The 21,281-nt window shown below is 44.7% G+C and overlaps 1 protein-coding gene and 1 long non-coding RNA gene across 2 annotated transcripts in view; one reads left to right on the forward strand and one right to left on the reverse strand.

Moving 5' to 3' along the window:
* LARS2 (leucyl-tRNA synthetase 2) overlaps nt 1-12,580 on the reverse strand; it is an 85,146-nt gene extending 72,566 nt beyond the window's left edge. The window contains exons 1-3 of the mRNA XM_015412265.1: nt 12,502-12,580; nt 11,829-12,089; nt 8,886-9,014 (exon numbers count right to left, since the gene is read on the reverse strand). Of these exons, the coding sequence (XP_015267751.1) occupies nt 8,886-9,014; nt 11,829-12,062 (363 nt within the window). The 5' untranslated portion in view covers nt 12,063-12,089; nt 12,502-12,580. The remainder of the gene's footprint in view (nt 1-8,885; nt 9,015-11,828; nt 12,090-12,501) is intronic.
* Nucleotides 12,581-12,682: 102 nt separating this feature from the next.
* LOC107111312 lies at nt 12,683-15,714 on the forward strand. The gene is made up of 3 exons (XR_001482553.1): nt 12,683-12,729; nt 14,903-15,034; nt 15,587-15,714. It is a non-coding gene; the product is annotated as an uncharacterized LOC107111312 (long non-coding RNA).
* Nucleotides 15,715-21,281: the final 5,567 nt, after the last annotated feature.

A 21,281-nucleotide genomic window follows, 5' to 3' on the forward strand; every position in this document is an offset into this window, starting at 1 on the left:
ATATATATATATATGGTATCAGATTGATCTAATTTCTGTGCACTGAGGACAAGCCAGTCCTAGGTTACAAACTGAACTCTCCAATGCAAGAACAAGATGCATTTCTTCCTTTAGGAGGTGCTATTGTCAGAAGAAAATAAAAAGGTTTCAGTTTTGTTTTTGCATGTGGGTGGGTATTCTGTTTGTAATAATTGTTTGGATACACTATATTTTTAATATGCTAGTTATGATCATTTCATGCCAAGTAAAAATGTCCATAGTCATATTTTATGTTCCTAAAGTAACAGAATGACTTTCAATCTAGAAAAGACAAAAGAAATGCTAATGTAGCATTTTTTTCAATTTTTCCGAAAATTTCCGTTTTCCCCCGGAAAAAAACGGAAAAAAAATTTCCGGAAATTTTACATCTCTAGTGGGGAGGAGTCTCTACCCAAAGAGATTTGAGCTTCAGAAAATGTTTCTAGATACAAAAGCCCCAGAATCCTTTTCTTCTGGAAAGTGAACCCTGGGACTACCAAACGAAGAAGATTATGGAGCATATTCTTCTGTCTGTTTCTAAAGCTATTGACAGACTGTCTCTGTCGATGGCTGAAGAAACATTCAGCTTGCAAAGACAGAAGAATATGCTGATGGTGTGTTATTCAGACATGCTGATGAAATTCTATAATAATGTCCTTTATGTAAAGGGTCAGTAGAGAATCTGGAGCAATGAAAACTGTTTTGAATAGAAATAATTTTTAAAATGAAAAACAGAAAAAATGCAATTTTGCAAACTGCATTAGCTACGCAAAACCAATGTAGAATATCTTCGTATATCTTACACAAATGAGTTAAGGCAAAGCACCAGAACCATTTCTCCCCACCTCTGCAAATTCTACATACTTAAGGTAAAGGTTCCCTTGCTCGAAAGCCAGTCGAATCCGACTCTAGAGTTGTGGTGCTCATCACTGTTTCAAAGCTGACGAGCCAGTGCTGTCCGAAGACATTTCTGTGGTCATGTGGCCGGCGTGACTAAACACCAAGGCTGTCACCTTCCCACCGAAGTGGTACCTATTTATCTACTTGTAATTTCTTGCTTTCGAACTGCTAGGTTGGCAGGAGCTGGAATTAGAGACGGGAGCTCACTCCGTCATGCGGCACCCGGGTCTCGAACTGCTGAACTACCGACCTTCCACAGCCTGCAGTTCAGCGTCTTAACCACTTGAGCCACCGCAGCTCCTTAGTATACTGTAGCAACAGACATTTGACAAGAACCACAGATTTCTTACAGACATAAGCTATGCTCAGTAACCAGAATTGCTCAATTTTCAAATGACTAACAGCAGGAACTAATCCCTAGCTTTATCAAAGATAAATAAGCGTGGTCCATGAACCCCACATGCAGGTAAACACTGGTGAAATGTTTCTGAATCCGAAGAAAACATCCTTTGATGTAAAACTAACACACATTACTAACGAGCTTTGATGTAACACTCTACACTTATATGCCGCCCTCAGTGTTCAAAGTGCAATATGCATCACGTTGTTGCAGTCTGAACAATTTACCTGTAAGAATTCTTATCCCCCCATTGCAGGTGGCGGCGCAGAAGCTAAGAGGGAGCAGTTGCCTAAGGTCACCCAGCCCAACCAGGATTTGAACTAGCAATTTCCCAGATCACAGTCCATGCTTTTATTAAGTGTTCTACACAAGACCCGAATGGACAGAGGGCTACTAAAGGCATATACATACGAAAGGGCATATCACCACTCTCCTAGTGACATTTATTTTTAGTTTTATTGGATGACTTGGACTTTATTGGAGCTCTTTGTCCAGCTGTTTCTAACACTGCTTACATATTCCAAGGGAAATACTAACTCAACATGCCCAAACAAAATGGAGTTTTGTGGCACTGTACAGACCAGCAAGTTTTTATTCCAGCATAAACATTCATGAACTGCAGCCGACTTACGTATGTGCATGTGTGTACGTAAAGTGCCACCAAATCACATCCAAGTTACAGTGACCCTGTAAAGTTTTCAAAGTAAGAGATGAACAGAGGTGGTTTGTCACTGCCTGCCTCTGCATAGTGACTCTGGACTTCCCTTGGTGATCTCCCATCCAAATACTAACCAGGACTGACCCTGCTTAGTTCCTGCCTGGTCTGGGCCATCCAGTGCACACATCTATGGGGCCAGGAAAAGAAAAACAGGAAGGACCCACTACATGCACCTCAAGAAAAGGATTCTGTCAGTTAACTCCATGTTGTAGAGAACCAAAATGTTACTTTTTTTTGAAAATCTCAGTTTACTACTCTTAACAATTAAGAATATAAATGAATAGATAATGTAATTTGGTGTGGTAGATTTAAATGTAATTCTCTTTTCTGGGGACAAGAAAAATACTTTACACAGCTATGCTTCACTTCAAAGAAAAAAATGCTGTAAAGTTTGCCTCTATGCTAGAAAGGAGATGGAGGGGAACTAATGGCGGGATTCTCACAATTAAGGGTACTTCAGTCTCCAATTCTGACATATCACCTGTGTTATTCCCCCCCCCTAGTTGAACCCAAATGGATGACAACCAGACACCAAGCTTGTCATTCTTTTTATGTTAAAAAACATCTTCATTATTTTGTTGCTAATTTAACTACTCGCCCCCTATATGTATAACTGTGATCTGTAATTCCAGCTCACACCTTGAATAAAACTGGTCTTAAGGGTGCCACTGGACTCTAACTTTGTTCTAGTCCATGGAAACTCATACCAGAATGAAACCTTCAGTCTTAATGGTGGCAGTGGGTCCATTAACTTTTTGCTGCTCAGATGAATATGGCTACCACTCTAGAATTATCATCTGTCACAGGATCTTTTCTACACAATGCACCTCTGCCGTAAAAGTGGATAATAACATTTCTCAAAGATGGCAGCACCTGCAGGGGTTGAGGGCCTGGGTTTAAGCCAATGTGGAATTACTACCATATATTATTGGTCTATTCACAATCAGATTACTCACAATCATATTTCAGCATATTCCAATAAGATGCTTTAAGTCTGATACCAGTTTGCTGACACCCTGTTCCTTCCCATTTCATGACTTTACATGAGAGCTAATATACTTTAGTGGTTAGAGGATCCAGGAGTACTGAGTTCAGATTCCCAATCTCTCCTTTATATATAATTGAATAGTGGGTGCCAAAGTTCTAATTCTAAAATGCACTCCCTTAGTTGTTAGCAGTTGGAATGTCAGTTGCATATGGAATCTGCTGTATTCTGGTGGTGTGCAGGTCCCAGGTTCATGTTTTAAAAGCAGACTGACACTGTTTGCCCAAAGCCAGAGCACTCTCCCAGAGCCTCTTTCTAGATCCCGTTGTATTTATTTCCACAACGGGCCTTATTTCTAGTCTACCATAAACCTTGCTGGGTGGTCTCAAGCTAACCACTGTCTCTCAGCCTGACCTACCACACAAGGCTGTTGTGAGGATAAATGGAGGGCAGGATAACAATATACGCTACCCTGAGCAGTGTTCCCTCTAAGCTGAATTAGTGTGAGCTAGCTCACAGTTTTTTAGCCTCCGGCTCACACATTTTCGTCTTGGCTCAGGAAGGATGGCTCCAGAGCAAACTAATTTATGCAGTAGCCAAATCGCTCACCCACAACTTTAATGCCATTAGTTCACAAGCAGAAATTTTGCTCACAAGACTCCTCCACAGCTTAGAGGGAACATTGACTCTTTGGAGGAAGGGTGGGATAAAAATGTACTAATTAATGGTTTGGACCTGGACTAAATTTTCCCATGGCAGACTGGAATTTTTCTTCCTCCTCCATCACAGGGCAGCCTAGTGATCTCCACAAAATGCTGGTCCTGGGTAACGGGGGACCCTGAGGAGTGATATGAGGGGGGTTTGCGGGGGGGGGAATTGATAGAAATCGCCACTTAAGTCTGGCTCCAATCCAGGAACAATCACGGTTTATACAGCAGTGCAGGAGTCAGTAAACAGACAACTTCAAACTCTATGCTGTCTTATAATCAGGAGCCCATAAACAAAGTCACGCCTTGCTTGTAAGAACCCTTCTGTCTTTGGAGAGCACAACTTCTCATGTCCCATTTGACCAACACAAAGAGCTTCTTCCCCTAAGCTGTTAGCACACACAGAAAACCTATGGATCATGGAACCTCCCAGTGCAAGGACAGAGAAAATTCTTCTTCTTTCCCAAGCAGGCCTGTAGCCAGGATTTTGTGGATTGTGGGACAATTTTTTTTCTGGAGGGGCTGAAGTTCTCAGTGCAGAAAGAAAAGCCAGAATTCTGAAGATTATGACTCAGCTACTGTGGAATCAAGCCTTTTAAAATCAAAGCATAGAGGTGTCTGCAAATCTTAGCCCCAGAGTGTGACAACAGGAGGTGAGAAGGGGGGGGGGGGAGAATAAATTTTCTAGTAGGCATGGCACTGGAATACTTATCTGGTTTTGGCCAGTAAACTCTCTCCAATTTGTATAAAAACACATAAAACTTTATTTACAAAAATGAAGGACAAACAACACATAGATAGGGGAAAGAATGTATATAATTCAGCAAGGAATGCAAACCAAAACAAAAAACCTAGTTGGCTATTCTACTCACTAACTTTTCCTATCAGGCCTGTAGCTCTGGCATCTCAACTGGCATTCCTTGATGAGCAGAGTCTCTAGAAGCAAAGCAGCAGGGTAGAAGTTGAAGAGAGCTTCAAGACAGTCTCTTCTCTCTTTGAGTCTTCTCAAGCTGTCTATTCTGCATAGGTGTTCTTAACCATTTAGCCAATAGAAAATTGTTACAAGGATAGATCTCTGAACTGCAAGCTGTCAACCACTTTAGATGACAGTTCTCAGCTGCTGCATGTTAATAATTTCTGCCAGTCTAAGCAACAATTCTGATAACAAGCCGGCAGGTGGGGGTGATGCCTTCTATAGTCAAGAAAGCTAACACTTAGGCAGAAAAACTCTCTTAAAGGAGACCAATTTCTTGACACAGAGTTATAAGGGATCCTAAATGTCACCCACTCCCAACCCCCTTGCTCAGTGCAGGAATTAGTCAACCACAGCACCCCACTCTGCTTAAAGGAGAGCATGCCTTTAAAAAATGTTTTTAAATGATGGGAAAAAAGCATTTACAGAAGAATTTCTTGTGGGACTGTGCCTTTAAGAAAGGGGGTGGAGCCCCCAAAAGACCACCCTAGTTATGGGCCTGTTCCCAAGTTCCTGCACATGGTGAACAGCAGCAACAAAAATGGTCAAGTTGTAAGCAGAGCCTCTGATTTGTGGACTCTCATAAAGCTGGATCGAGATGTAACTTTTCAACTCACGCAAGGCATTTCTGTCAGTGGAACTGAATGTTGGATCCTAAATTTACCTTCGGAATTGCAAAATATGCCTCAGTCCTTTTAGCCCTTTCAGGCAAAAAATAAGGAATTAGTATTTTCCACTGCTCAAGATTTCTGAATCAATGAGCTTCTGAAGGAATAAAAGAAAAGGAACTGAATATTCCTGCCTCCCTCCCCCCACTGATCTCCCCAAAGAACTGCTCCAGGGGACTCCCAAGGACAAGGTGAGGGGCAAATCTGGGGTCTGCGAAAATAAGAGGGACTTGGTGGAAATGACCCCAACCCTTCTGTTATCAGAAAATTTACTCTGGATGCAATGCATAACCTCTGCACTCCGAGTTAGATCCCACAAACATCAGTGTAAGAGGTAATATTCATCAGTCTCTGCAGCAGATGTACTTAACGGTTACCGTAGAGACAAACACATTGTGCAAAATACAGCTGGGGGAAAAATCATTTCCAGCCCATCGTCAATTATCCATAGATTAATCTCTGAAGCCGATGTATTTATCTGTTCCCATGGAGACTAATGTAGCCTTCAAACTACATTTAAAAAAACAAAATGATTTCGGATGCATTCTTTCTTGGCTTTGGACTGTGAATGCATGTTAAAGGTCCTGTAAAAAGCACTTTAATGAACTTGTAGTGGGCTAGTTTTCAAAGGTAACACAGTATTCAAGGAGATTAAATGCAAATAGAACTAGAGGGATGCTAAGGAAAGAAACAACAGTGCGTGTTAATGCTAGAATCACAAATCCGTATAGTGTTTCTCCTAATTCATAAAGGGGAGGAGGAGAAAAAAATAAGAAGAAAGCATATGGATACTCCCACTAGTCCACTCAGCATGTGAATCACCGTGCTTCGCTCCTGCAACTCACAGCATCTTCCAGGGAAGCAGAAATCAAAGTAAGAACATCTACTCTATTTGCATCTTTCACTTGCCTTGCATCTGTCCGTGCAGAAAGCATCAACACGCCCCTTCAGTAGTGTGCAAAAACTTCTGCTTCAGATTAGGGACTGGCTTCCAGCCGCTGTGCCAAGCAGGACCATTGATCTGACCCAGCAGGGCTGTTCTTGTGCCACTGTGCTCCAACTTTGTTCTACTGCTTCAGATCAACACGGCTGCCCACCTGGATCTATCTTGGGCTCCTAAGTTCACTTAACAGCTTAGCTACAGACAACAGGACCCGATCGATCACCACAGCAAGAATGCTTTTCGACAACCATATTCAAAAGAGATGCTCTAGAAGGTCGCAGAGGAGAAGAGTGTCATTCTTATGGCCTCATGTGGATGCCAGTCCCTTAAAGCTCTCTATTAGCTTTAAGGACTTTTAACTACTAAACTGAAAGAAAGAGAGCATACCTTAACTATAGCTTTCCTGTAACTGCAGGGTTATGAAATTCGCTGACAGCACACAGGAATACACATTTTTCATCTCTGCATGATTAAAAAAAAAAGTGTACTCCATCCATAGCTTGGTGAAATACTCTTGCAAGCGGAGGTCCATAACCAAGAGCACAGTATCTTATTATCATGGACTGTGAGAAAGAATAGAGGAGTGCTCACAAGTGTTCTATTTGTGCCACACACCCACTGAAGGAATACTACATTTAATATTTTTTTTTTAATTCACAAACAGTGCAAACAATGGGGTAGGGGAGGGGTTCTTCACCATTACTGTCTGTCAAGTTCGAGCAAGTTCAAGTAAGTACATTTTGTATGGCTATCACAGCAATAACAGAAGTACAGAATACAGAAAGAATCCTATTTTGACAGGTACAAAGCCTCCAGGGCTCAGAAAAGGAAACATCCCTGCAACAGAAGTCCAACATGAAAGGAAAGAGAATGTTCTAGGCCATTTCCACATGGGTTATCTGCCCTGGGTTCCATGGTGTTGGGAAGGAGGGGTTTTTTCCTGCTTCCCTACAGCATCATGGTGCAGTCATGTCATCTCGTTGGGCTCCCCAGGTTTTCTTCTAACCTTTCTGAAACTTGCTCTAATGCTACATTTTAGGAAAGATCAAAGCATAACCAAGATGGCTAACAAAGGGCATATGAAAGTTTCCATTTTCCTGGACCCAACTTTATGGCAGCCGTTTCCTACCCTTGCTACTTGGGGAGCATTTTGGTTTGTTTTTAATCAGCTGTTGTTGTTCAGTCGCACAGTCGAGTCCGACTCTTCGCGACCCCATGGACCAGATCACGCCAGGCCCTCCTAATCAGCTACTGAATATCATTATAAATAGTGTATCAAGTTATCTGAATTCTCATATTTCATTTTCTAAATTAAGTCTCTAGCCACTTTCATAGCAGAGATATAAAGAGAAAAGCATATCTCATCAATGAGAGAGGCTGGAGACTTACTTTTTAAAAAATGAAAGCTGGTAATTCAGAGAACCTGATTCCCAGACTGATATAACAATATTCAATTTCAATTGCTGCTTAAACAGTAGAAAAGCCCCGGTTGTGTGTATGGAAGTCTCAAGAGAAATGAAGCGAGGAATGGCCCTAGACTGGAGTAACTCTACATAGGACTGCACTTAAGAATGCTACCCTTAGGAAAATGAAGGGTAGTAAATGGAACAAGAGAGAGGGAATGTGAGCCTGAAGAAGACGGGGCTTGGAGGGGAGCAGAGCACTTCTACAAGATAGCTGGCCAGAGGTGTGTCCCCTTCAGTCTAGGCTTCACAATTTATCCAGGTAGTCAGCCGTGTCGGTCTGAAGCAGTTTAGAGTCCAGTGGCACCTTTAAGACCAACAAAGGTTTATTAAAGGTATGAGCTTTTGTGTGCAAGGAACATTTTTTTAAATACATTGGAATGGTAGATGAGGTTCTAAACTTACAGACAGGGATTTAACAGCAAACTAACATGTAACCTGATGATGTTTAAGTTATGCAAAGTGAAAAACTAAATAACAAGTTAAGGTTATAAGGTCAACAGTTGTAAAGCAATAAATATGTCAAAATAGCAGATGAATGTCTAAAGGTGTTTTTTTCTAATTTTGGGAAGAAACAGAATCTTAATCATCTCATCTCAGGCATAGGGGCTTTGTGGAGGGCACAACAGTATATTTTGAGCTGGATGTAATGTTGTCAGCAGACATCCATTCTGTATTCTAATATACTATTCTGAAAAAGAAATACATTGAAATACAGATGGTTAATAGTCCTTGTTGAGAATACATATGTGAGGACTGAATGAGTTAGCATATGTAATGGGATAAAAATCCAATATTCCTGTTGAGTCCTGGGGAGGTTTTTGTTCCAAGTGTCATAATGACTTGTAATTCAGAAATTTCCCTTTTTCTTGCAGGTTTCTCAATCTTGTGATTCCTGATGTCAGATCTGGACACTTTAACCTTCCAGGACATTCAATGGATAACCTCAATTGTAGGTATTTTATTACAAAGGAACTTCAGGAACAGAATGGAAAGGGAAATTGTTGCCTTCTACTTTCTACTTTCATCATTTTTGCCTTCTGTTTTCTAAAGCAGCAGAAACCATCCCCCTCCCTTTTAATAAGCCCAAAGCAGTTTCTGAACAGATACCTGCAATCCTCTCATCCTGTGAAACCACGTGATGGCATCACTGATGGTGTACACTCGAACATGGCCCATGTGAAGCTTCCCAGAGGGATATGGGAACATCGAGAGAACATAAAACTTTGGTCTTGATTTCTAAACAAACAAAAACAAAAATGTTTGTAGGTTCCAGATGGGTAGCCTTGTTTGTCTGTAATGGTAAAACAAAACTGGAGTTCCTTCAGTGGCATCTTCATGATTACCGTTTGTAGGATGCAACCAAGAAAAGCTATTTAACAAAAATTACTTAATGCATTTCATATTTTTTAAAAGTCACACCAAAGTTTTCTCTTATTGCTCATCTTAAAAGTAGAGCTGCAAGTTTAACAACTGAGGCTGACAGTTAAGGTCACACCTGCTTTTCTTTTTGAGATTACTTTGGGTCAAGTATAACAGAAAAAGCCCACAAAAATACCAAATACAACCTTTCCCTCAAATGAGTTTACTGAACGATATGACTTTATGTCTTCCCTCAAATGAGTTTACTGAACGATATTGACTTCTTCATTATCAGAAAAAAGCACTTAAAATATGTAATAAGATGGAAATATATTTATACGTAATACATTTTTCTGTATTAAGGTTATACATGATTAATTTAATTAGTTAATGGCCCTATTTAAAACTCTGATTGGTTTTTTTTCCAAGATTGCTGGTTTTGAGACTCATCCTCAAGTGTGAACCCAGAATAAAGTGAAAATCCTCAGCAAAGTACCATCTATTCTGCTTCCCGCCCACCCCCCAGGCCAGTTTCACACAGACATTCAAGTGGCCATCATAAAAAAGTAAGAAATCAGTAACTTGCTTGTTTTCTGGGACTCTCCAATGTTTCTGAAGGCTTTGCTAATAGCTTTCCTGAGTTGATGGTTAAGTATGACACAAACAACTGCTTTAACAGTCATTTCACTGTAAATATCAAGACAGACATCCTGTTGCCAATATAGACGTGTTGTCCAAATCACTATCTCCTGAAGCTCTTCCTAATCCTAACTGCTCCTTACTCTGAAGAAAATATCATACAGGATGCCAACATTTTTCCTGATAGGACTCCTGCGAAAAGCAGAAATCAAAAAGTTTTTTCCCTGCACAGACATACAACGGCAAATAAAGCTCTACCAAAGGAATTTCTGCTTGCTTTACAGCTGTTAAAGCCACAGAGAATTGCCAGAAAAAACAGTGGTAACTTAAGTAAGGACTTCCAAGTTCTTCTAACTCTCCACTGCTTTCATATTCTTCTAATCACAGGACAATACACACAGAGAAAAATCTTGCCAAATCAAGGGCCTAATCTTCATGGAATCAGCTCAGAGATATAACAATTAAAAATAACACTAATTTCCAGGACACATACAACATTCATGCAAGAATCACAGTCAAAATCATCAACACCTCAAGTATCACAGTCACATCTAATTGTCAAGAAGCTCATGAACTGATAATAGGCCCACAGACTAAAGCTGAATCCATTCCAGGCAGAGAAAATGCTGGCTGGAAAGGCTGATATTCCACAGACTAAATCCACATCGTAGATGGAGTAACTGGCTTTTCAGAGCTGGTTAAGAGCCTGAGAGTGCCCAGGGCCCCTGCTTTGCTGTTTGAAAAATAGGTTAGAATGGTGGTCAGAAGCGCTTTTTATTGGCTGCATGTGATCTGCAAATTTTCTCAGTTACCTAGACCCAGCTGATCTGGCCATGCTGAGCTTCTGTAACCTCATGGTTGGATTACTGCAATGAGCTCTACCTTGGGGCTGTTCTTGAAGACCACCAGAAACTACAGCTGGTCCAGAATATGGCAGCCTCACTGCAGTCAGGGGCTAGCCACAGGGAATATATGTTACCCATTTTGAAACAGCTTCATTGGCTGCCAGTCTGTTTCCAAGTTCAATTCAAGATGCTGATTATGTCATTTAAAGCCCTTCACAACGTAGGACCCACATATGTGAGCAGCATTTCTTTCCATATGTTCATGTGTGCTAACTATAGTCATCCGGCAACCATCTGTTGGCTATTCCATCACTTAGGGTGGCCTGTCTGGCATCAACCACAGCCCAGACCTTTTCCATCAACTCTGTGGAATGGGCTCCCTGAAGAGATGAGAGGGGGGCCCCTCCTTGGAGAGATTCAGAAGGCACTACAAGGTCTACTGGTTTGCTGGAGCTTTTGATGGGGTTTGAATAGCAGGCATCTTTTAAGGGGGAGAGGGGAGGGACTGGGGGCTTTTTTATCTTTGATTTTAGCTGGGGATGTTTTAATTATTGTTGTAAACTGCCTTGAACCAAGTAGAAAGGTGAGATGTAAATGTATAGATAAAGGTAAAGGTTCCCTTGCTCGAAAGCCAGTCGAATCCGATTCTAGGGTTGCGGTGCTCATCTCCGTTTCAAAGCCGAAGAGCCAGCGCTGTCCGAAGACATTTCCGTGGTCATGTAGCCGGCATGACTAAACACCAAGGCGCACGGAACGTTGTTACCTTCCCACCGAAGTGGTACCTATTTATCTACTTGCAATTTCTTGCTTTCGAACTGCTAGGTTGGCAGGAGCAAAATGTATAGATACAAATGTCTAAATAAATAGAATATATAAATAGTTACAGTGTAGGGTTACCCAAAAAGTGTATTTCATAATCCACTGGTCTTGCTGAAGGAAGGAGCAGGTATACCAATCCTGACATCTGCCGACCAATTTATTTTAGACCAGAAAAGGATGTAAGAGACAGCAACTGGCAATAGAAGGATGTTTTAGAATTTGTGCAAATATACCCAAAAATATCAGGGTGGGAAAGCATAAGAAACCTAGCATTCAGGGCAGTCAGAAAGTTTGATAAATACTGTACATTGCTGATGCTTCCAGGACAGCTAGCAGAGAGAGAAAAAGAGAGGCAGTTGTATATTTTCAGTGCTGACATCACACTTACATCTATTCCTCCGGTTGTATTGAACTGTTCCTTTATTCTTGTAAACCACCATCGTTCTACTTTGTTTCTGGTTTCCAGTCCATACTTTTTTTCCCATTTTCCTGTTTCACTATAAATAGATCGGGTGCCTCTTGGAACTGGCCTCTTCTGCCATGTAACTGGGCCCAGGGCTCGGTTACACTGATTTTGCCAACATGAGGGGCAAGCAAGGAATCGATGACAGATAAACCACATTCTGCCGCAGATGGTAGCAGAGCAGTTCTGAAAGAACAAAGTAATTTTAACTTCATACTAATCAGCAACACTCTTTATAAACCACAATTACAATGAAAATCTTTAGTCTGACAAAGATAATATTGGCTTTTAATAGTGAATAACAGTAACAGCATTCAGACCTGGCTGGACCCCCACATTACAGGGGAGTTGGCCAGCACAGGAAGGCATAAATCTCACACTTTCGCCGATCCTACACCAGAAGATAACGCCAATGAGTTAAACAGCGCTTACTCCCAAGTAAGTCTGCAACTCTGCGCACACTTTTATTCACGTATTCTGTAAAAAAGGGGAGGGGGATACTGCAATGGAGATTTACGGTGGATGTGGAAATAAAGCGTGCAGCAGGCAAGCAGAGACAGTGACCGAGCGAGAACTCAGAGAGAAAACGAGCGCATACCGGCACACGCGGGTGAAAGACCTCTCATTCCCGCCTCCCCACTAACCAAATGGGCGCCGCCATCTTCCCTCCTTCCCCCACACAAATCGGGACGAGAGACCGGCCCGCGCAGGCGCACAACCAGGCACAGCGAAGTGGGCGTGAGTTGGAAGAGGCTGTATATCAGCTGAGCAAGGGAGCGCGCACGATTTGAATGGCTCTTGGAAGTCTGTGAATGGCCGTGTAGAGGTGGGTTAACGTGGCTTTCCCCGTATCGTTTTCTACGTCTCCTTTTCTTCTAATTTGCTGCTTGACGCTGAGAGTTATTAACCAGCTTAGACTTTAAACGTGGGACAAAATTTCTTTGCCACTTTTCCTAAGCGGGTTTGAGGTTACGATTGCCAGCTCTGGGCTGGGTCGTTAGGAAATTCCTGGAGATTTTGGGGTGGAGGGGAACTTCAGCCAGGGTATAATTCTATAAATACCAACGTCAAAAGTCATTTTCTATAAGGAAACTGATATCTGTCGGTTGGAGACCAGTTGTAATTCCAGGAAATCCCCAGACACCACGTGGATGTTGGCAACCCTATGCTACCCCTCCCCGCCGCCATCTGTTTGGCTCTATGCTACTAAATTAGTGTTCCCGACTGCAGAGGAGTCTCATTTTATAATGGCGAAAGACTGATACAACTGAAGGCTGAAAGTCTGCTTTGCAAACTTTTCTGTGGCTGTGGATTGGGAAAATGTATTCTGTTTGGGGACTTTCTTTTACTTTGGACCAGTGTGGCTAACTGGAGCTTCTTTTTGCCATTGTATTTGAGCTAATTCTTGCTCAGTGCTATCCCCCCCCCCCGGAAAATATAATTTTCTTCCACTTGGTGAGCCTGGGGTATGTACTAAAACTACTAAGGACAGCAATTGCCCATAGGGAATACATGAGTGCCCATAGAGAATAATGGAGAGTAGGCTTGCCCAGAGGGGATAGTGCAGTACATAATTGCCAATAGAGAATCCATGACTACCCATAGGGAATAATGGTGAGGACTCTTGCCCATAGGGGATAATGGAGTACATAATTGCCAATAGAGAATCCATAATGCCAATAGAGAATCCATGATTGCTCATAGGGACATAATTGCCAACAAGGAATCCATGATTGCCCATAGGCAATATTGCCCAAAGGTCATTCCGGCTCCCCCAGCTCTCGTTATGGGCTCTTTAAAAAGTTATGGCCGCTGATGCTGGTGGCGGCAGCTGCAATGGCTGTGGGAGGGGGGCGCGAAACAGCGGCGACGGCCATACATTTTTAAAGAGCCCCTAAGGAGAGCTGGGGGAGCCAGAATGACCTCTCGCATGCTCGAACATCACATGCGAGAGGTGGAATTTGCCCCTAGGAGTCTAAGGCCACCATCCCGGGGCTCAGGGAGGGAGGGAATGTTTCGCCCCTCCCCCCGCGGCCGTTGCAGCTGCCGCCCACAGCGGCAGTGGCCATAACTTTTTTAAGCTCTTCGGCTTTGAAACGGAGATGAGCACCGCAACCCTAGAGTTGGATTCGACTGGCTTTCGAGCAAGGGAACCTTTACCTTTAAGGAGAGCTGGGGGAGCCAGAATGACCTTTCACGTGTGATGCCGCTCGTGATCACACGTGAGAGGTGGAATTTGCCCCAAGGAGTCCAAGGCCACCACCCCGGGGCTCAGGGAGGCGAGGGAAGGTTTCGCCCCTCCCCCACAGCCGTTGCAGCTGATGCCAACAGTGGCAGTGGCCATAACTTTTTAAAGAGCCCCTAAGGAGAGCTGGGGGAGCCAGAATGACATCACACGCGAGAGGTGGAATTTGCCCCTAGGAGTCCAAGGCCACCACCCCGGGGCTCAGGGAGGCAAGGGAACGTTTCGCCCCTCCCCCCCACGGCTGTTGCAGCTGCAGCCGACAGAGGCGGCGGCCATAACTTTTTAATGAGCCCCTAAGGAGAGCTGGGGGAGCCAAAATGACCTCTCGCGTGTGACGTTCCCTCGCCTGTAATCCACAACCTGGATTACAACATATTTATGCATCATCCCCAGCATTGCTGGAGAAGATGTGGAGCCTGGCACTTCAAAAGTTGGAAAACAGAAAAAAGGGGGAGCACATAGAAGGAAAAGAGGTTAGACAATTAGCATGAGAAAGGAACAAAAAAGCTCAACTACTCTTTAGAAGCCGAACCGAGGCAAAAAGCCTGTTTGAAAGTGGTCTTGTGTTCAGATCTCCACTCTGCCATGAAACTCATTGAGTGACCTTGAACCTGCTTGCCCAGTTGCTGTAAGGACAAGGGGGGGGGGCTATGTATGCTACCCTGAGGTCCTTGGGAAAAGGGTGGGTTGAAGAAGAAAAACAACATTAATCTTTAAGGTTCCACAAGATTCCCATTGTATTCACTCCCAACAGGAAATGGATGTCTCTCTAATAATGTCTTGCAGTTCTTCTTACTGGAAGTGGTGGAGCCACCTGGCAAGTTACTTTTAGACTTGTCATTTTAAAAACATCCTCCCAGTTCTCTTCCAAGTGCAGGAGAAGTCAGTAAGTATTGTTATATTTAGGCATTTCTGTGCCATTTTCTCCAAAGGGACCCAAAGTGTCTTTCATAAATTAAGTGCTATGAGTTTAAGTATTCTCAGGCAGCATAGCGGAGGTGCCGTTTGTTGAAGCGACTGTTGCTGAACTGTAGATGGTGCTGACTGAAGCGTGTTCTGCAATACAGAATGTTCTGATGAATAATCTAGCAAACTCTAATGGAAACCTAGTTAGAAGGACTTTTGAGAGGGGGGCAAAGAAGATAGCAAGCTGATCTGTACTACAAATGGTGGGAGCACCTCTGTTTCTTTATTTGCTCCTCTTTGTAAGAGAGAGGGACCAGGTGACACAATCGGAGAACATGTTTTGGATGTACTATGTCAATCGATTTAGTCAATCTTGCTGTTCCACAAGATCGTAAGCGTATGATGTCATTGGCACCCAATTAAACTCCTTAAAAGCAAAGGGTATGGCTACCTTGGGATGACCAGTTATCTCAGATGGGAATGAAAGATGTCTTTGCCAAACCAGATCTCTCCCTTCCACTTTTTGTTCTAGGGTCCCTAGAATGCCTCGTCAAAGCCGCAGACAAAGCAAACCCACTGCCACACCTCGGCCGGCTGCCCCACCTCAGCCAAAGTCACAGGTCAGGCCAAAACCAAACTCCCCAGTCAATGGAAATACCTCCATCAATTACAAAGCCTTGAAGAGGTCAGAGTTGCAACACTGCTGCAAGGAGTTGGGCCTTCGTGCCACAGGAAAGGTGAGAGAAGGTGGTTAGGTAAAAATCAGGGTGCACTTTCCCATCTTTACTTCTCTATGGAATATGGACTTTCCCAATCCCAAATTTCCATTTGACTAAATCTTTACATTGAATAGGGATGAAGGAAGCACTGCTTTCCACTTTGGGTAGGAAAGTTATTGTTTTTGCCTCTTCTGAAGCAAATGTAGGCACTCCTTCCTGCTATGTGCAAATATACAACTTCAGAGAATGATCACAGAAGTTCTGCCATACTTCAGTGTTTTAATCTTTCAAAGAGTCAGATGAGGAAAGACAGTCTTAAGCACAGGGTGAGAGCCAGTTTGGTGTAGTGGTTAAGAGTGGGGACTCTAATCTGGGAGAACTGGGTTTGATTCCCCGCTTCTCCACATGCAGCTGCTGGTGTGACCTTGGGTTAGTCGTAAGTTCTTTCAGAGCTGTTCTCTCAAGGGCAGTTCTTGAGAGAGCTCTCTCAGCTCCACCTACTCACAGGGTGTTTGTTGTGGGGAGGGGAAGGGGAAGGGATTATAAGCCACTGTGAGACTCCTTCGGGTAGTGAAAGGTGGGGTATAAATCAAGTCTCCTCCTCCTCCTCTTCTTAGCTCTGCCCACTTCTCCACTTGTTCCTTTTCCCCTAGAATGCAGAACTGGTGGAGAGGTTGCAAGCCTATCACGTAAAACCTCAGCTGAAAACTCCGGGTGCTGTAGGAGAAGCAGCAGAGAAGACTGAAGAGTGCCACCAACATGCAGAGGTTAGTGGGCCCAGATCTTGGGTGGGACCTCAGGAAAAACACACTGCTGTGCTTTATTCATCAGCCATCAGTGGAGTGAGAACTCCCAAGAGTTGGATCTTATCACTGTCTTCCATTAAGACTTTCTTCAAACAAGAAAAGCTTCATCTGATGGAAGAGATCTTTCTCCATTGGAGAAGTCCTTCTCCATTGGAAGCTTTCTTATTTATTTATTCAAATTTGTACCCCGGCCTCCCTGCCTCAGCAGGCTCAGGGCGGCTTACACAAATAAAACATAATAACATTCAAATATCATAAAACTTTAAAAACCATTCATTAAAACCATATTATGTCAACATTAAAGTGCTAGCAGTAGTGTTTTTACTATCATATAGATGGCGGCAGGGGTCATTTCCTGTGGGAATGCACAGAAGCAGAGCTCCCGCGCTAAGGAGCCCAGGGGGCGGGCACATGCAAGAAACCCTGCCCCCTGCTCCCAGCAGCCCTCAGTCGGCCCACGAGAAGCAAGAAGCAGGCAGGTAAGTTGCAGAGCCCCCCCCCCCCCAGGCCCTCCTTCAGGTACAAGCTCTCCCTCCTCTGCGAGGACAGATCTGCGCCGCCCCCCCAATAGCTAACAATCCAAAACAGTCCAGTGGAGCCTGAGTGGTGGGTGTTGCCTTCTGACACACTTCCAGTGATGTCAGGGTGTGTGGAATATGCAAATGGGTTATGCTAATGAGCTCCTGCACCTCTTTTTCTACAAAATGACCCCTGGATGGTGATATACATTTTATAGACTGTTTAAGTATTCAGCTCATTGGTCTTTTCATATCCAATCGGCGGGCACAGGCTGACACTAATGAACCATGCACCAGGCAATGATGGTGATAATACTGGTGGTGATAGTGGTGGTGGCGGCTCCTAATTGAAAGCGTGGTGGAAGAGCTCCGTCTTGCAGGCCCTGCCCTGCAGAACTGTAAAAGGCCCCACAGGGCCCTGATCTCCTCTGGGAGCTCGTTCCACCAGTATGGAGCTGCCACCAAGAAAATCCTTGCCTTGGTTGCAGCCAGCCTGGCATCCTTGGGACCTGGGAGGGTCAGTCAGATTTGTGACCCTGATCACAGTGCTCTCTGGAGTATGTATGGGGAAAGGCGGTCCCTCAGGTATGTCGGACCCTGGCCATAAGGGGCTTTAAAAGTAAGAACCAGCACCATGAAGTGAATCTGGTATGCTATTGGTAGCCAGTGCAATACCTTCAAGACAGGCTGGATGTGCTCCCTCATGGGGAGATGCATCAGAAGCCTGGCCACAGCATTTTGCACTAGCTGCAGCTTCCAGATTTGTGACAAGGGCAGCCCCACGTAGAGAGTGTTACAGTACTCTAATCTCGAGGTGACCATCACACGGATCACTGTTGCAAAGTCGCGTTCGAGGAAGGGAACCAGCTGCCTAATAGCCAAAGATGGTAAAAGGCCGACTGGGCAGTGGCTGCTACTTGGGCCTCCATTGTTAAGAAGGTATCCCAGAGCACTCCCAAGCTCCTAACCTCCGGCGCTGGCACAAATGGCGCCCCATCGAAGGTCAGGAGTGGGATCCCTACCCCCAGACCGCCCTGACTCAAGCACAGGACCTCCATCTTTGTCAGATTCTGTTTCAGTTGGCTCAGTCTAAGCCAACCAGCCACGGCTCGTAACGTTCGGTCCAGATCTTCCAGTTTGAAGTCAGCCTGGTCGCCCACCAACGTCAGATAGAGCTGGGTGTCGTCCGCATACTGGTGACATCCCAGCCCATAGCTCCGGGCAATCTGAGCAAGGGGGTGCATGCAGATGTTGAATAATATCGGGGGTAGCACCGTCCCTTGGGGCACTCTAGTGTGTGCCTCTGGGAGAGCTGTTCCCCTAATGCCACCCTTTGTCCCTGACCATGGAGAAAGGAGATAAGCCATTGCACGGCAAGCCCCTGAACTCTGTGTCGGTGAGGCGGTGGGTCAGTAACTGATGGTCGAACACTGCCAACAGGTCTAACAACAACAGCATCACCACACTGCCCCGATCCAAATGCCTCCAGATATCGTCTGTGAGGGCGATCAGTGCTGTCTCCATCCCATGTCCTGGGCGAAAACCGGACTGGAAGGGGTCTAAAATGGAAGCGTCATCTAAAAAGCTCTGCCACAGCCCTCTCTATTATTTTGCCCAGATAGGGCAAATTGGAAACCAGCCGATAGCCAATTCGGCTGGATCAAGAGATGGCTTCTTCAGGAAGAGGACACACCACCGCTTCTTTGAGTACCCCAGGAAACAGTCCCTCTGTGAGGGACTTGTTAACAATTTCCCTTAGGGTGCCATGCAGCCTTTTGCGGGCAACTTTAATTAGCCACAATGGGTATGGATCAAGGCAGCATGCGGTGGGGCATACAGCTAGGAGCAATTTATCAATTTCCTCAAGGCTGAGTGGGCTGAAATGATCCATAACCTGACTTAAAGACATGCATGGAGCCTTGAGTTCACAAACTGTTTCAACTGTGGCGGGAAGATCACGGTGGAGCAACAGGACTTTATCTGCGAAATAGCTCGCAAAAGCCTCACAGCCAATATCCAATTCACTAGAATTTAGTTTGCCCGGTGGCAAAACAGTTAACAACTGAATTGTTCTAAATAATTGGGCTGGGCGTGAGCTCACAAGTGCAATCATGGCCGCATAATACTCCCTCTTTGTGGCTTTGACCACCATCTCTTAGGATCTCATAAACGCCCTATAAGATGCTCTTGTAGCTTTGTTGCAAACATGCCGCCACCGTCTCTCTAGCTGTCTTGACCCTTACTTCATAAGCCGCAACTCCTGGATAAACCAGGGGGCAAGCCTAGAGCGGGGGTGCAGAGGGTGCTGGGGAGCGATCTCGTCGATAGCTGCGGAGAGTCAGCTATGCCAATCCCCTACAACCTCGTCCAAAGAGCCGCCAGAGGGCGTCGGATCCTGCAGAGCTGTCTGGAACTGCATTGGGTCCATTTGGCTTCACGGGCAAGCTAAAATATGCTCACCACCTAAACAGGGTCGAAGTGAGACATTCAGACGGGCCCTCAGGGCATGGTGGTCCAACCATGGTACTGCCAAGGCAGTAATCTGGTGCATTGTTACCCCGGCCACGAAGATCAGATCAAGCATGTGTCTGGCCCGGTGGGTGGGGGTCGTTACAAATTGGGAGAGTCCCAGCGCCGCCATGGACGACACTAGGTCCGTTTCTTTGTTGTATTTTTTGTATTTTTTCGTGTCTGTGTGCACACGTGCATGATGGTGACCTCTGGTGACTGACCCGTACTTCGGGGGCCCGGAGGATATTCAGAGAGGTGGCTGAATAAAGCCTGCCCCAGCCTGCCACCTCTGGTATTTCAAGGAGTTCTCCCATCTAGGTACTTGCCAGAGTCAACCTGCTTAGCTTCTGAGATCTGACAAGATCTGGCTTGCCTGGGCTATCCAAGTCAGGGTGGAAGGTTGAAGGAGGACTTGATAGATGGCAGTTATAGTATTGAATTAAGTGAAAGGAGAGTCACAGGATCCAACCCCATAAGATAAGAACTTCCTCCAGAGCCAGGGCTTTCTCAGTCCTGTAGCCGGCCTGGTGGAACTCTTTGCCTAATGACATCCGGGCCCTGCACAGCCTAATGCAGTTTCGCTGGGCCTGTAAGACAGAGATGTTCCACCAGGCCTATGGTTGAGGACAGCAACGGTTTCCCATCAAACCTGGCCTCCCCGTCTCCTCCTCCCTCTAGTAAAATGTGGAATATCCAACAGAATATTCAGTGCCATCTGATTAGTCATTGCTGCTGTTTTTATTGTTTTAAATTTTATTTGTATGTACATACCATAGAATTTATGAGAATATATTTGTGACTTGTTGACTGCCCTGAGCCTCAGTTGGGGGGAGGGCAGTATATAAATCAAATAAATGTCTAGGATGGCAATGAGGCCTGTGAAGGAAAGGTGTGAAATGTTAGCAGGTCTGAAAGCAGGCAATATGTGACGGATATGCTCACAACTTAGTAGGCAGAGCTTGCGGGATTTGGTTGGCCACTGTTGGAAACAGAGGTCTGGGCTTACATGAACTTGGTCTGACCCATCAGGGCTCCTCTTCTTATGTCCTGAATACTACCACAGAAATGGGAAGGTGGTGGAGCAGGTGGGATTCTCATGGTATAATAGTTTTTTGTGGCAGGAGCAGCCCTGTGGCAGGTCAAAGTCCTATACGGCCAGGGGGCAGCATACCTGCGAGACTGCCTCTCCCCATATGAGCCCTGGAGGGCACTGAGGTCTATAAACCAACATCTTTTAGTGGTCCCCGGTCACAGGGATGTCCGATTAGCCTTGACCAGGGCTTTTTTGGCCCTGGCCCTCACCTGGTGGAATGAGCTCCCCTACGAGATCAGCGCCCTGAGGGACTTACTGCAGTTCTGCAGGGCCTGTAAGACGGAGCTCTTCCACGAACATTTGGTTGAGGTAGGGGATGTCTTCCCCCCCCCCCCCATGTTTTTTGCCAATCATCCTCTAGTGGCCTGGTCCTAACTGGACACCTGAGTAGATACTGGATTGTCTTAATACCTGATCTCCTTGTTTACATGGTATTTTATGATATGATATTATTATGGGCAAACTATTCTTTTAACATTGTTTTGATTGTATTATTTTAATTGTTGTACACTGCCCTGAGCCCATTTGGGGAGGGTGGTATATAAATCTAATAAAATAAAATAAAGTGCTCTAGCCATGA

Source organism: Gekko japonicus, unplaced genomic scaffold (genome assembly GCF_001447785.1).
Source record: "Gekko japonicus isolate JY-2015 unplaced genomic scaffold, Gekko_japonicus_V1.1 scaffold747, whole genome shotgun sequence".
In the NCBI taxonomy this organism is placed as follows: Eukaryota; Metazoa; Chordata; class Lepidosauria; order Squamata; family Gekkonidae; genus Gekko; species Gekko japonicus.